Source organism: Nelusetta ayraudi, unplaced genomic scaffold (assembly GCF_046127955.1).
Source record: "Nelusetta ayraudi isolate G7.1 ecotype Tasmania unplaced genomic scaffold, CSIRO-AGI_Nayr_v1 ptg000136l, whole genome shotgun sequence".
Classification (NCBI taxonomy): Eukaryota; Metazoa; Chordata; class Actinopteri; order Tetraodontiformes; family Monacanthidae; genus Nelusetta; species Nelusetta ayraudi.
In genome coordinates this window covers 4,564,375-4,579,775 of record NW_027466186.1, presented here as the reverse complement: position 1 = coordinate 4,579,775, position 15,401 = coordinate 4,564,375, and the positions used below count along the sequence as shown (strand labels likewise).

The 15,401-nt window shown below is 45.2% G+C and overlaps 1 protein-coding gene across 2 annotated transcripts; it reads left to right on the top strand.

The window, feature by feature from the left end:
• Window positions 1-461: 461 nt before the first annotated feature.
• Window positions 462-10,455, top strand: LOC142879405 (terminal nucleotidyltransferase 4A-like). Of its 2 annotated transcripts, none has more exons than XM_076012683.1 (12): window positions 462-1,452; window positions 2,457-2,580; window positions 4,184-4,230; window positions 4,620-4,740; window positions 4,842-4,949; window positions 5,517-5,645; window positions 5,817-6,030; window positions 6,787-6,904; window positions 7,002-7,105; window positions 7,184-7,368; window positions 7,482-7,619; window positions 7,980-10,455. In XM_076012683.1, exons 1-12 carry the CDS (start codon window positions 689-691, stop codon window positions 8,448-8,450), a joined length of 2,523 nt encoding a protein of 840 aa, XP_075868798.1. In that variant the 5' UTR covers window positions 462-688; the 3' UTR covers window positions 8,451-10,455. The 2 variants fall into 2 exon arrangements, with proteins under 2 accessions (XP_075868798.1, XP_075868797.1); XM_076012682.1 differs by having other exon boundaries at window positions 6,787-6,913.
• Window positions 10,456-15,401: the final 4,946 nt, after the last annotated feature.

Here is a 15,401-nt window from a genome sequence, read left to right as displayed (position 1 = left end):
TTGTGAAATATTTATTTTAAGTGCAGAAGTTACAGAAAATAGTTGTACGGATGTTTCCATGATAATAACAAGAACTTTAAGTATTGTTTTATTTTCTATAATTTACAATTGCAATATATGTTAACAATGGGCTAGATTAGCTAGTTCTAGCTCTGATTCCTATTCCATTTTGGATTATTATTTTTTTATTATTATTATTTTGAATAGGAAGAAAAGAAATGTTGATTTACAATGTCACTTTTCTTTTTACTAATATTATTTTATTTATTTCAATACCTTGTTAGTTTGTATCTGAAATTGTCCGAAATAACGGTTACAAAGGGGGGAAAAAACTTTCGGCGGGGCGGCGTAAACGAAATCCATTTCCGGTTTGTCACCGTGTGCTTGACACATCCCTCCGTCCTTGAGGGGCGTGTTCGAAGATTTAAATCCCTCTGACATGCGCAGTAGCTCATCTCTGCTGCTAGGTGCGCCATATTGGCTGGCTTGCTTGCATGGGGAGTGGAAGCTGGGCAAACCGCTTGAAAAAACCGAGCCAGATTTGTGTCATGAAGCTCTTCGAGGACGCCGAGTAAAATCAGCGCGGTAGGGTTTCGCTCGCTTCTTCTCGCAGCAGAGTTGCATTCGCCGAGCTCCCCCACGTCCTTTCCCCCACCGCGGAGGGGCTGTCGCTCGAAGCACGATTCTAATGGATTCTGTGATCCCTTGGATCCAGTCGGAGCAGAAGGGACCTGCCAATTCCCCGTGGATGCACGTTTGGGAAACCTCTCAGGGATTCGACAGCAACTCCGGCATCGACAGCCACTTCCACCACCACCACCACCACCGCAACTTTGTGGCGCAAAACTACAACTCGGCGGACTCGCGCGGCCTCTATTGCAAAAATGTAGCGCCGCTGCCGGGGGTTGTTTTCGGAACGCTAGCCGAGCGAGAAGGCGGCGGCGGCGGCGGCGTCGGCGTAGAGAGGGGGAGCGTCCGGAGGAAGGGCTCTCTGTCGCCGTCCTCTTCCTCCCTGGACTCGGAGGCCGAGAGCTCGTCGCCGCTGGGCTCGTCTCTGCACATCGACCACCTGAGCGTGGCGGAGGAGGCGAGCCGCTTCCTGCACTACGGCACCGAGCACGAGTTGAACGAGAACAATCTGAGGCGGCATCGAGCCCCGCCGGCCCTGCACACTGTCCAGCAGCAGCAGCAGCAGCAGCAGCACTGTCGCAGCATGCAACAGTCCTCCGGCCACACCCCCGCCGGCATGAACAACCAGCAGGGGACCCAGCACCACCACCACTACCAGTCTCACTCCTCCGGCCGCAGGAAGCACCTGAACAGGGCCAACACTTTCCACGGCGTCAACCTGCTGCCCTATGGCGGCGGCGGCGGCGGCGGTGGTGGTGGACAGTACGCAGACTCCAGCTGTAGTCTCTGGAAAACCAGGCGCTACAGCCCGGGCATTAATGGGTAAGGGTTGTCCAGGAACGTGCCTAGAACCCAACACAGTAGTGACAAATCTATTGAAGTCCCCATCCCCGTTGGTTAAAGTGTGCTCGACTTGCTGAAAGGCCCCGGATTGGGCCAGATTTCAGGTCTTTATTTTCATCCTGGACTGCAAGTAGAGCAGTTTACTGCCGCGTCAAATCCCACTAAAAGTTACATTTCTAGATTTGGACCTCCAGAAAAGAGCATATTTAGCCCTCTGTTTACAGCCTCCAGCAAGGTTTAGGCTTTGCCTCCTCAGTTTGAGGGTGAAACGAATGCCTCGCTGGAGGTCGTTGCCACTAACTTGGGAGTGATTGGCTAATGCATTTTGTGACATCACAAAGGGTGAATTTCCCAAACTGGCAGTTTTAGCACACAGTTTCTGAAAAGCAGAGCAAGCAAAGTAGTTTCAAGAAAACCAATGAAAAAGCACTTTTCTATTTTTTCCTTTTTGTGAGTTTGACACGCTAGACTTGGATTATTGTAGAACACTGCCAGGGGAAGCAGTTTAAATTATTCAAGTTTTAAAGGTTGGCTTTTGCAATTAAGATTTATTTATTCTATTAATTTATTTTTTTTTAGCTTTTTAGGGACCACTTGTATTTGCACAGAATACATAACATAATGCTCCGTTTGTTTGATAGGGACAAATAGAAATTGCATGTACAAATTGAGCAGCTGTCTGAGTGTTTAGAGTAAATGCTAATTTTCAACACCTCCTTGCAGGGGGGCTTTTGTGAGAGTGATATATTAGCACCAGTGTGGTTAATGAGAAGGGCATTAAATGCGTAAAACTTCATGCAATCATTGATTCGATGAGTGCAGGTGCTGTTGCACAGCCACGCAGGACTTTGTTGCCTTTGAAATTATTGCCTTCAAATTTGAAGTACCTTTTGCAGCACTTTCCAGGACTTTTGCTCCTTTTCCCAGAGAAACGGATCCCACTCACGTAGCAACTCATCAACCCTTTCTTCCATCCTCCTCAGCCTCCACGAAGAAATCATGGATTTTTTCAACTTCATCTCGCCCAGACCGGAGGAGGAGGCAATGAGGAGGGACGTGGTGAACAGGATAGAAAGTGTCATCAAGGATTTGTGGCCCACGGCGCGGGTGAGTGCCTGCAACACAATCCGATCCATAGCCGTCGCCGGGATATACGGCAATATGTGCTTGTGACGAGGCCTGGATTCTGGCAGGGGACGTTTACTGAGCACATAAAACAAGGTTGGAAAGGGATGAGTCAGACACTTAGCCGTGACATGCTAATAATACCTTGGGTCGGTCATTTTAAATGCGTCTCTTGATACTGTGGATTGAACTCTGATCACTGAGAGCGATGGTAAGTGCTGGTGGTAAAAAACACAAGCAGGGTTTTCTCACCAACAGGTCTCCCGTTAAACCTTGTTAAAAATGGATTTTATTTAACATTCAAGTTGATCACTTTCACCTTCTCGGCACACACACACACACACACACAGTTCCTCCTTTCACTGGACCGATCCACCTCACGTCTGACCTACACAGCGGCCGGTGCTTGTGTCACCATGCAGTACTGCGTCCTGTTTGGCTGCAGCGCCGGCAGCCTGAAAGCCAGTTTACACGGCACATCCAGAGTTGGCAAGAACTAATCATTATTCATGCTCCTCGCATTCCAATAGTAATGTTGGGGGAATTATTTTCCACGGTGGGCCTGCCAGCACAATCTTAGACTGAGTCTTCTCTCTAACCAGAGCAATTATTTTATTTACCGTTCTAAATATCTCTGTTCTATTCACGGCCCAGCGGAGCCCCACTGGGCCGTGTTGTAGATCGTTTAGTGTTTTGTTTTTTCCTCTCCCTCTTTTCACACACAAAAAAACATTTTTGCATTATTAATCCAAGCTGTGGCAGAACATCTGAAAAAGTGTTTTGTTTTTATTCCTTGCTTTTGGCCTGGACCACCACAGAAGGTCACGCATGACAACGGGTCAATCATTTTTTCGTTGTCAAATGCAATAAATAGTGATCTTTTCTTGGCATTTGCATACCACAACTATTCAGGCTCCTGTCATTATAGTTACAAGTTAAGAGAAAAGCTCTATTGTTGGGCCGTTATCGCAAAGGTCCATTGTTCATCCTCTTTTTAGAGCTTTATCTTTCATGTCGGTGGCGCTGCCCCACAAGATGAATTGCCCCCATAACTCTAGAGATCCAGACAATTGTCTTCAATAGTAGGTTTGAATGGAGACAAACCTCCGAGGGGTGGGGGGGGGGGAGGGATTCAACCCTTTGTGACCTCACAACTGGCTTATATCAAGACCAGCTTGCTCTCTTTCTGAAGAGGAGAGCAAGCGCATCAGGATGGACTTGTGTTTGGGCGGTCCATTGATGGGCCACAGTGACATTAACAGTACCACTGGTTCAGGAAATTCGTCTCCTATCAGACCTTAAATGGTGTCCATTCATCAGTTCAGTTGATTTTCTTGCTTCGTGTATGATGTGCAGAAAGACCAAACCTTTTAAAGTATTGAAGCCTTTTAATTCACCACTCGTGACATTCCACCAACAAGAGCCCACAGTGACTGGTTTCCTAACACAGTCCTTCTTAAGATAAAGAAATGTGTTGAAATGGGTTGAACCGCAGTCAGACAGTGGAAAAGATGAGTGATTGAACTGATTGTCTCTCAGCAGTGTGCAGCTGCTCTCTTGTATTTATTGCTTTTGTCCTCTGCAGGTGGAGATATTTGGCAGCTTCAGCACAGGACTTTATCTTCCAACGAGGTAATCCATGTTTGTGGCTGACAGGAATCTCTATTGGTGTGTTTCCATGTAATTTTTTTTTATTTTTTATTTTTTCAAGCACATGAAGGATATCGTGTAATATTTATGGAAATTACATAATTCCACATAAATCCCTCTGATTCACAGTCAAGTTTTGAGGTTTCGAACTGAAGCGCCGTTTCCACTTTTGACAAATTTTCAAAAGTTCACTGTAAATTCGCTCAGAACTTTTATGAAAATGCACTTGAATTGTTGTCAGGATGAATCACGTTGCCATTAAACACTCGTAATATAGAGAGAATTAAATGTTTCATATTTTAGGCAGTGTGGAAGGAGAGAAACGCAAGGCAATTATAAAAAATATTCTCATTATTATTTATTTGCCATAGTGACATTGACTTGGTGGTGTTTGGAAAGTGGGACCACCCCCCGCTGCAAGAGCTGGAGCAAGCCCTGCACAAACACAACGTGGCCGGCCCACATCCCATCAAAGTCCTGGACAAAGCGACGGTAAGCCTGCGCAGCACCTGCACGCCGTCCACAGACAAGCACGTTCAGACCAGCACGTTCAGACCTCGAGCTCCAGTGTTGACTCCTCCTCCTCCCCGCAGGTGCCCATCATCAAGCTCACTGACCATGAGACCGGGGTCAAGGTGGACATCAGCTTCAACGTGGAGACGGCTGTCAAAGCAGCGCAGTTCATCAAAAGTTATCTCAAGGTAAGACTGCGCGAGTGTCGGGTTAAGTTCACACCGCAGGCAGAAGTGGCCCAAGTCTCACCTTTCTTTTGTCATGACCGTCTGAACAGCAGCCCCTCTTCCCTCATATCAAACTCAGACCACTTTCATGTGTGGTCCTAATTAGGGTAAAAAAAAAAAATAATAATAATTCGCCAACTTTTAGATGATTCAAATGCAACAGATGTCCTTGTTTAGCCCTGGAGGAAGCAGAGCCAACCAAGATCAAATGATGCTGTGGACCTGTTAGAAACCCATTCATTCCCTGCACATCCCCTCCTGCTCCTTCAAATCCGCACCACCAGTCTCAGTGGGACTACGCCCACTTCCCGGACGCCTCCTCTGAAGGGGCGGTCCAAATTGACGTTTTCCTTTTGCCGTAGTTCCAAACCGTTGCCATGCCATTCACGCACAAATCTGATGGCAGCAGTGCAAGAAAGAAAAAAAAAAAAGATTTGAGCCGCGAGCCCTGCAGTGTGATCGGTCGCAGAGTCCTGTCACCTCGTGCACGAGGCCCTCTGGTCTGACGTGTGTGTCTCTGTGTTGTAGAAGTACACCGTCCTGCCGCCGCTGATCTTCATCCTGAAGCAGTTCCTGCTGCAGCGGGACCTGAACGAGGTCTTCACCGGGGGAATCGGCTCCTACAGTCTGACCTTGATGGCCATCAGCTTCCTGCAGGTATCCGCACAGAACCTTCCCTCCCCAAAAGCACTTGCAAACACCTGCTTTGTCTTTAAATTCAGAAGGTCGTCTTTCCTATTCCTCAAACGTTCAACTGCCTCTCGGCTGACTGGGTTTTTTATTTCGAGTGCACTTTTTGACGCCCGCTTCTCGTCTCGCTGGTGAAAGTTGCATCCTCGGATCGACACGCGGCGCTCCAACATCAACCTGGGCTTCCTCCTCATCGAATTCTTTGAGCTGTACGGCCGCGACTTCAACTACATGAAGACGGGCATCCGGGTGAAGAACGGAGGCGCCTACCTGTCCAAGGACGAGATGCTGAAGATCATGGGCAGCGGGAACAGGCCCTCCATGGTCTGCATCGAGGACCCCATCCAGCCAGGTCAGTTCCGGGATTCTGGTCGTGTTAACCTTCACGTCGGCGTGACGGGTTTTTATCAAGCATGAATCAAATCAGAATTTTGATTGACTTTTTTTTTTTTCTTCCCTCGTTTCACTCTGTTGATTTTGCGCTGACATTTTGGAGTTGAACCACGAATGTTCAGTGAATTTCTTTTTTTAAAGTCATTTGGCTTTAGCTGACACATCCTGTCCTCCAGTTTGAAAGGATCGGGCTGAAGGACACTAAAATTCCAGTCTGTGCAAAGACCACATCTTTTTTTTGTCTCAGGTGCCAGAGTATTTACAAAAAGGATATTTGAAAAGGAATGTAACCATAGTTTTTTATTCTACCCCTCCCTTATGACAGGAAAGCACATTTTTCTTCAGGTCATGGCACAGTAATGACAGTAAACTGTAAGATGTACTGTTTTTTTTGTCATGCTATGATTTTAGATTTTTATTTTATTTTTTCCCCAATTAATAGAGCTGTAGATGATGGGTGTACCTGCATTATTGATGGGTTTCAATGATCCAAAACACATTTTGCGCTTACTTTTTTTAGTAATAAATAATAAAACATCAATTATGTTCTGTTCCAGTCATGGAGGGGCCTCTAACAAATGTGGATATATTTTGGAAGGAACTACAGAGACCTTCTTTTTTTTTTTCTTTTCAAATGTATTTTTCCATTCATAACCCTCAGCTCTAATTAGTTTTCCCAGCATTTCTCTTAAATCTCCTCTTTGGATCCGCACAGGAAACGACGTGGGCAGGAGCTCCTACGGCATCCTCCAGGTCAAGCAGGTGTTTGACTTTGCCTACATGGTGCTGAGTCACGGCGTGTCGCCGCTCGCTCGCGCTTACCCCAACAAAGAGTACGACAGGTTGTCTTCGCCGCTCGCGAGCTCAGCTCAATCCTCCCGGCTTTTTTTTTAGCTCACCCGCGTTGTAACGTGGACTTTCTGGTTGCAGCACTCTGGGTCGCATCATCAAAGTCAGCCCCAAGGTGCTGGCCTTCCGGGAGTGGACCATCAAGAGGTGGGGTGCCAGGCAGTACGCCAAGCTGGAGAACCACGGTAACGTCGCCATCGGCTGGAGCAACCCTCTTATTGCCTTTTTCAGTTTCTGCAAGCCGTTCCTGTGTTTCCCTGCAGATGTGGACGCCTGCGAGCAGCACTTTGGCAAGCTGATGCTGGTGTCGGTGGAGGACCAGCGGGACACTTCCTCCCCCCTCAGCGCCGACTCGCCCTCCCCGTCTCCGGTCTTCCTCCCCAGCCCTCAGCACCACTCGTCGTCGTCCTCGGCCTCCTCGCTCTCCTCGTCGGGTTCAAGCGACATAGTAAGAGCGGAGGCCGTTCCGTCACTCTGAACTTTAACCTTTGATCATCTTGTGGGTGGAATATCGTATCTTTCCGTGCGATCAAAGTGTTCGGTGTATCTTCTTTCTGCCAGGAGTCGGATTCTCCGCCCAACGGCAGCGCCGCTGTCCCGCTCCACCACCTCACCCTGACCTCGGTCCACTCAGTGATGCACATGGCTACTGACCTGAGGGCCTCCCACCCCGCAGGCCTTATCCACAACTCTCCTCAGGTCTGCTTTTTCCCGCAAAGTCGCTAACGAATGCCTCATGTCTGCACGTTTCTGTTGCAGATATGGTCGATATTTTACATGTCATCACATGTGTATTTGGTTTTGATCCTGTATACCAATGGAGCAGCGTTGCACAATTAATTACACCTCAACAAATCAATTCTTAGCCCTTTGTTTACTGCCTCTTCCATTCTAGCTTCGAGCGGACTTGGTGTTTTTAATTTTGACAGACGGGACAAAAAACAATGTCAGTCATTGTCTGTCATTTTTTTTTGTGTGTTTTTAAGTGATAAAACCCCCTATTTCTCATGGGTTCTTTATTTAAGAACCTGCTTAAGTAGTTCCTCCTTCCATGTGCAGGTCCAGATGTCCCTCCCAGACAACCTCGCCATCCCGCCCTTGTCCGATTGCCAGTTCTACCACGAGAATCTACCCTCCATCGGCGTGGTGCACGGCCACATGGCGCAGGTCTCCCAGCACGCCGGCTCCACGAGCCCCCTGCCCAGCCCCCTCCACCAGGTCCACCACCCTCAGGTCGGAGGGCACCAGGGCCACATCTACGCAGTGACGGCCGCCTCCCACAGCCCGCTCGAGCCCAACAAATTCGGCTTCAAGCACAACCAAGGCAGCGCCCTCCCGGGCCAGAACCACTCGCAGGCCAACTTCAGCCCCCAGCGGCAGCAGTTCGTGCCCCATGGCGACGCCGTGGCGGCGCCGGCCGGGGGGCCGAGTGTGAGGAACCAGCAGCATCAGCAGCAACAGCAGCAGTACAACCGGACCACGTGGCGGCGCAGGAAGAGGGGAAGCCTCCCTGCCATCAGCCAGAGCTGATGAAAGGCCAAAAGCGACATCCCTCGACCCCGACTGCCATCAGTCCGTCTTGGAGAGCAGTGGTGAGACACTCCAATGCTCCAAGATGCACCTCTTTTTTTTTTTTTCTTCTTCCCCTCCTTTCCTCTCTATTTGCTGTTGTTCATGTTGGAGGTCGACCTCCACCTACATTCTCTCTGAAGTCGTCTCCCGGGGGTGTGGGACAGCCTGCGTTGTGCGAGCGGTTCTCCGTCTGGTGACGTTACCTCCAAACTCGATGCACACCAGCAAACGCCTCGGAGCCGAACAAAGAATGACCTCTGACCCCCGGAACCCCCCCCCCCGCCCCCAAGCGCCAGTCCGTGCCCAACATGCTTTGACTCGGGGCAGGTTGGACAACACCTGGAAGTGAAATCGTGTGCCATAGTATCAAACTGGGCCCCGCCCCCAAACCTCAACACTTCCAGGGCCTCCTGTTTGGTGCCCGGAGTCTCATTCCCTCTCGGCTCCGCTCCGCTTTCAGACGTCTGACAGTTGGGACCACATTGCGAAGTGTGACCTGCGGAGTGAACGAGGCACTACCTTTCTACCTATGCAGCGCAGCGCTGACTTTGTTTTTCGGTGTGACGGCACAAAATGGACCTTGTCTTTTAAGTGCTTAAACTGTGATGACTTGTCTGAATGTATTTTTTTTTTTTTTTTTTTTTCCTTTGTGGTTGTCATCGTTTTTGTTCTCACAAGGGGGATTTTTGTTGTTGTTCACACAGACACTATTTTCTTTTCTTTTTTTTTTGGTTTCCCCAAACACCACTTTATTTTATGTTTGTTGCGTTTGTGCAATAATACTTGCTTTTATTTAATTTATTTCACATTTTAGTTTTATTTTAGGGCTCCCTCCCTCCACATTATCAGATTTCTTTTCCTTTTTTTTTTTTTTTTTTTTGTTATATATATTTCTAGAGTACATTGACCTGTGCAATAGATGGAATTAAGGGCCTTGAAGGAATGTGTTTGTGTGTGTCTGTCCTGCTTTCCTGTCAGAAGGGGGAGCTGTGGTATTGCAACGTGAGAAACGTGCCAAAAAGTCCAGTGATGCCAACGTGTCACTCCGGATCGCTCGCGTTGCACCGTGGTCACTTGAAGTTTCGCCTGCCCACTCGTTTGCATCTCAACGACATCACTCCAACACTCACAGTACTGTAACTTTTATTTATTTCCTCCCAAAGGGAAATGCACCTAGCGACATTCCTCCATGTGATTTCCAAACTAGTTGGTGCTACTTTATTACCAGCAGGTGAATGCTTGTGTTTTTGCCTTATGTAGATATTGTTCTCATTTCCGTTGACAGTTGACTGCCTTCCTCAATGAGCAAACCCAAATTTGTCCCTTTTCCTCTATGTAGCCACCTCTGTGTCTACCCCCCCCCCCCTTTCTTTTTTTGTTGTTCTGTCTCTAGAGCACTGCCAGGTTTACTTGGCTTTTATTTTTGACATGCAGCTTGCGGGTGTGTGCGTGTGATCCAGGGGCCGGACTCCCGCCGCAGTCTGACTGTTACATTGGCATCATTTCACATCATTTTTTATTTCAATGGCAACAATTATGGCAGTTTACCATTAACTCCACAGGTTTTCAAAGCTCCATATTTCACACAGCAGCAACTTTCACTCGGGCTCCCATCTGAAGGTTTCGCAGAGCCATTAAGAAGCCAAAATGTGTTGAAGTCGTGCTGTACGTTTTTTCTGAAGCCTGGTGGTTGGACTCGTCTGCAGATCTGGACTGACGGACTAAACGTGAAGCCGTCAGCGCTTCCCTTCTGGGCCTCCGCGGCTTCCTATGTCCAGCCGGCTCGAGGGTAATCGATGGGTTGTCAAATGTTCTTGCCGCAAACCAAATCCCCTCCCCCTTCCTCGCTCATTTGTGTGCAATTATGGAGAAGTTGTGTGTGTAAATGACTGACATATAGATGTATACCTTGTTTTTTATGTAAGTTTTTCTATTTTTTTAAAATAAACCTTTTAAAAAGCCACTTTGATGTGTACTTTTTTTCCTTCTTTTTTTTTCATCCCAAACGTTTCATCCTAGATTGGCTTTTATTTTTAAATAATGTCCTGTTTCATACAATAATCGAAAATTTTGATGTTGAGAAAATGGCACATTTAACATTCATTGAAGGTGTTTAGAACCTTCAGCATTATTTCATTGTTATCTTCCTACTTAACATAGGTAACATATGTTTTCATTCTTGGGGCATTTCATTGGTGGACTGGAGAACATCGGTCAAGTGAAAGTTGTGTAATATTTGCACCTTTTAAATAATTAAAATTCTCATGCAATTTCAGCTCTTGTCTAATGGTGGCACTGTTGGGCTATTGCTCAGGACAACTGCGCTCAAAGACCAGAAGCTTTTGTTTAATTTCCATTAAAGCCAAGGGGAAGACCCCTTTTAACTCCTGATGATTCCACATAAGGTTAAAAAAAAATATAGAGAGAGAGTAAAGTAAATTAGATCCAGCCTCCTTGCCAACCTCCACTTCCTTGAGTAAGTCATCCCTGATAACTAAAAGTGATTCTTTGGCATGGGCATTGGTTTATATATAATATTGTTAAAAGTTGAGTCTTTGTCCCAGAGGAAAATATTAACCAGATTAGTTGGGGCAACGTTGACCCCGTAATGAAATTTCTTAGACGTAAATATGAAGCCGCACAGTCTCATCAGTGATCTTTACACCCCTATATCTGTGGCGTGGCGGACTCAAAGAATCCCATAATGCATTCTGAAAAGAAATTGGCAAGCAACGCTCACTGGCCCAATAGCATCCATCAGAAATTGCACCAAAGGCAATGTAACTAAAAATAGACCAGAGTTAAATCTAAATGCAAGATGAGAGGCAAGGGCCACATTTATTTGTTTAGGTGATAAAATAATGTGTTGAAGGCACAAGCGAAACACAGAGGCCTCATACATAAACCTTTGCAGCGTGAGAACAGCGATGATGAGAGATGTTCACTCATCCATCTTGAGGTCGGTGAGATGGATGAGTGTTGGATTTCAGAGTTGAAATCAAAGCATTCAAGCTGCTTTGCGTGGTTAGTATATTGAGAAGAAATATGTCCTGTTGCAGCTCAGTTGTCTATCAAAGAAAAAAATATATATATGTGTGTGTGTATATATATGTATTTATATATATATATATATATATATATATATATATATATATATACATATATATGTATATATATATATATATATATATATATATATATATATATACTGTATGTATATATATATATATATATATATATATATATATATATATATATATATATATATATATATATATATATACATCCAGCAGCCATGATTGAACCGGCTCACCATATGGTCCACAGCATAAAACTCACCTTATATTGAAGTAGGTGGGAATGAGTTTGTGGGACATGTGGAGCTTTGTCTCTTTATCAGGATGCATGTTGGGAAGATAGACAGGCAGCAGATTTGAAAGGAGCTTTGTTCAGAACAATCATATGTGCACTGGTCACTTTATTGTGTATGCCTCGCTCACATTGGGTACCAAATGAAGGGAAACCGATGATTATTTGGGTTCCTGCTGCCTTTCTACGGTCGACAACCAGTCTGCCCCCTCTGACCTCTGACCCCTGACATCAACAAGGCATTTCCCTCCGCACTTCTGTTCATTTGTAGTTTCTTCTAAGTTATATATAAACTATATAGCTGTAGTTATGTAGTTTCTCTTTTAGGAACCATCCACTGGAAACCCTAGAGATGGTTGTGCCAGTCTGAGAATCCCAGTAGATCAGCAGTTTGTGAAAGACTCACGGCCATCTGGCATCAACAAGTGCAGCACTTTCAAAGTCACTTGAATCCCCTTATTTCCCCATTCTGATGTGTGGGCTGGACCTCAGCAGTCATCTTCACCACTGGTACAGGCTTAAACACACTGAGTTGCTGCCATATGATTGCCTGATTGGGTATTTGTGTAGTGAAGTGAATCTTTGCATAATATTGAGCAGAAGGTGTGTGTGTGTGTGTGTGTGTGTGTGTGTGTGTGTGTGTGTGTGTGTGTGTGTGTTCATTGCTGTTGCTTTGTCTTCCTTGAAAAGTCAGTCTCTTATCACCCTACTGCCTCAGGGAGAAAAAAAGAAACTTTTATAGAGATGGATATAGCTATAACAGTCTATGCAAATCAATACAGAGATGTCTTGTGCGGCTCGATATGTAGAGAAACTTCTTCAGAGGTCCATCTCTTGAACTCCCACTGGCTTGAAATAAAGTTCTCTTTAGAGAAGGTCACCAGTTATGCCTTTAGGCTGTTTCTGTCTGTCAGCAAATCCAGACAGTACGATCATTTGCATCTCCTCATATTCAAGATCCACACACAAGTGTAACGAGTGCAACGTGAATTTCTATGCGAACACTGTTGTGTGTGCACAGTGCTGTGTCAAAAAGACAGTGAATGTCCTCACTAAAGAGATGCCAATTAAGTGTGAGGTGTTGTCGCTGTCGGGAGACGTCATTCACACTGACTGAGTGTCATTTCTTTTCCCCCCCGTAGCCTCCTCCAGCCACACTGTAGTACATATTTTCCATGCAATCATTGTGCGCTGTGAAATTTCATTTCATACCATGGCAATTCTTTAAAGGAAAAAAAGAATTAGGAAAAGGCAATCAAGTGAAAATAGACTTGAATCTATTTCACTGTCGTTCCAGACGTGCATGGAGAATCGGAATTTCATATAGTGTTCGAGTGGGACACCGTCTGATTTCATATTTAAATTCACACTGCTCCTCTGTCGAAGTGCAGTGAATCTGCTGGGTGACGTGCACTTTGTGGTGCAAAGTCTAACTGCAGCACACTATCCAACTTACCTTAGGGCGAAAAATATATTTTGTGTGTCATATGAAACACGTCAGTCTGACTCTTTGAAACTGCCTACCAACATGTTGGCATTGTCAATCTAGCCGACGATTGGGTCAAATTGAACATTCGCAGACTATTCAGATTTGGTTTTCATTGTGTTTCCTTTGCTTTTTACAGTCACCTGTTTGAAGTTTGAATCAAAAGGGGCATTGGAGATATTTGTTTTCCAGGAATTCCCCATCTGCCTTTTTGTGTTTTTCCCCTTTTGAGAACAACAGCAATTCCTGGGCACTTGATTAAAAACAACAACAACAACAACAACAACAACAACAACAACAACAAAGAAAAACTACCGTTGCTTTCTTTGATCGAACAACACAAAATAACATAATGGAAGTCTGTTCTCCTCTTCCTGTCCCCCATCTGTATTTCACGGCGCTGTGTCACAGCAGTATCAGGAGACACAAGATATTGACCTCTTTCGAAATTGTGCCTGGCTTTGTTTTGGACTTGCCTTTAAATGTATTTGGTTTTTCAAATGCGTCCTTCCCCGGAAGGTCTCGCGTTTGCCGTGTTGATTATATATGACTGAGCTGAGCCCACACAACGCTTGCGCCTGAATTTAAGTCCTAGCCTCCCTCACCGTTTTTCTGAGCGCAAACCATGGCCCCTGGTCGCAGCAGTTTATGCAAATTACCTCAGAATAAAAAACACACTCCTGAATTTTTAAAGACGAAACTCTCAAGGGGTTTGATCAGTTTCGGTTTGTTTGCATACGCAACAAGGATATTAACTGAGTGTGGCAAACTGACTAAACATGGACCGGTATTTATTTTTTGTTTTTTAAGCAGTCCCTTTGGCCACAGGTGCTTCATCTGGTACAAATCAATGTTTTGTTCCACTCAGGTTAGAAATAGTCCAGATGCTGTGATGGCTTTCAATACGAAATTCAAACGTAACCCCAGTAAATGTAATAAGTTGCACTGGTATCTCAAGGAAATCTCTGCAAACTCCTCTGATGGCTGCTTGAGGATGGCACCCCTACCTTGCTGCATGTAAAAATAATATATTTTAAACACATACGGGAAATCAATGAAAGATCAAGTAAAGCTGCAGTGTGAAGCCATGAGGCACAACAGACCCTAAAATGTGGGGACGTTAATGGCATGGGTTTTTGAACGATTCAATTTAGATAAAAAAAAAAAAAAAGAAGAACAAACTTTATTTGTTCTACAAGGGGTATTTGAAAATGAAGCAAGACTAAACACACAAATCAGTGAAAATGGATTATCCCACTCTTCCGGTGTCTGGATGCGCAACCACTTATAATAATATTGCCAAACATTATCCAGGAAGTATTTGCACCGTACATCTCTGTACAGGTCTCTGCTGTTGTTTATTCGGATCATCTTCTCCTGTGAAATCATCATGCAAAAATAATGTCACATTACAAACTGTAATGTACAAAATTGTCCTTTATTCTATTGTTATTTGTTGCTGTAAGAGAGCTCGTCTCTCATGCTAATGATGTCGGGAGGCTTACTTCTTGCGAACTGTACTTCCCCCTTGTTCAGCGCGATCAAAGAAAAGACAAGCTGTCCAATGTCACGTTACGTATACGTCAACAGAAATCCAACTGGGACTCACAGTTCCTTTTCTTTCTTTCTTTTTTTTGGGGAAATTGGCTATATGTCACCACACTGTAGAAGGATGAGGCCATGTAGACACATCCCTACACCCCCACAACACGTGATACAAATAAAATTGGGATTCTACTTACTGTCTGATAGCAGGATAATAGCTTGGCAGCTGAATTGAATGGATTCCATATCTTGGCAACAAACAATTGTAAGTGTTTTCAATCAGTGTTTCATTTCAGTGTGTCCCGGAGTCAAATGTCTTCCTTTACGTGTAAAGAGGCTGCAGCTTAAGATTCTCTGATTACCAACAGAAGAAGACCAGGGAGGAGAAACTACAATGACTTGTAAACAATTGGTTGCTTTGTACCGAAGAGATTGTGTATCGCTATTGAATGTTGTACATACACACATACACGAGTGTTGTATACTCGTAGCGAGTGCTACATTCATTT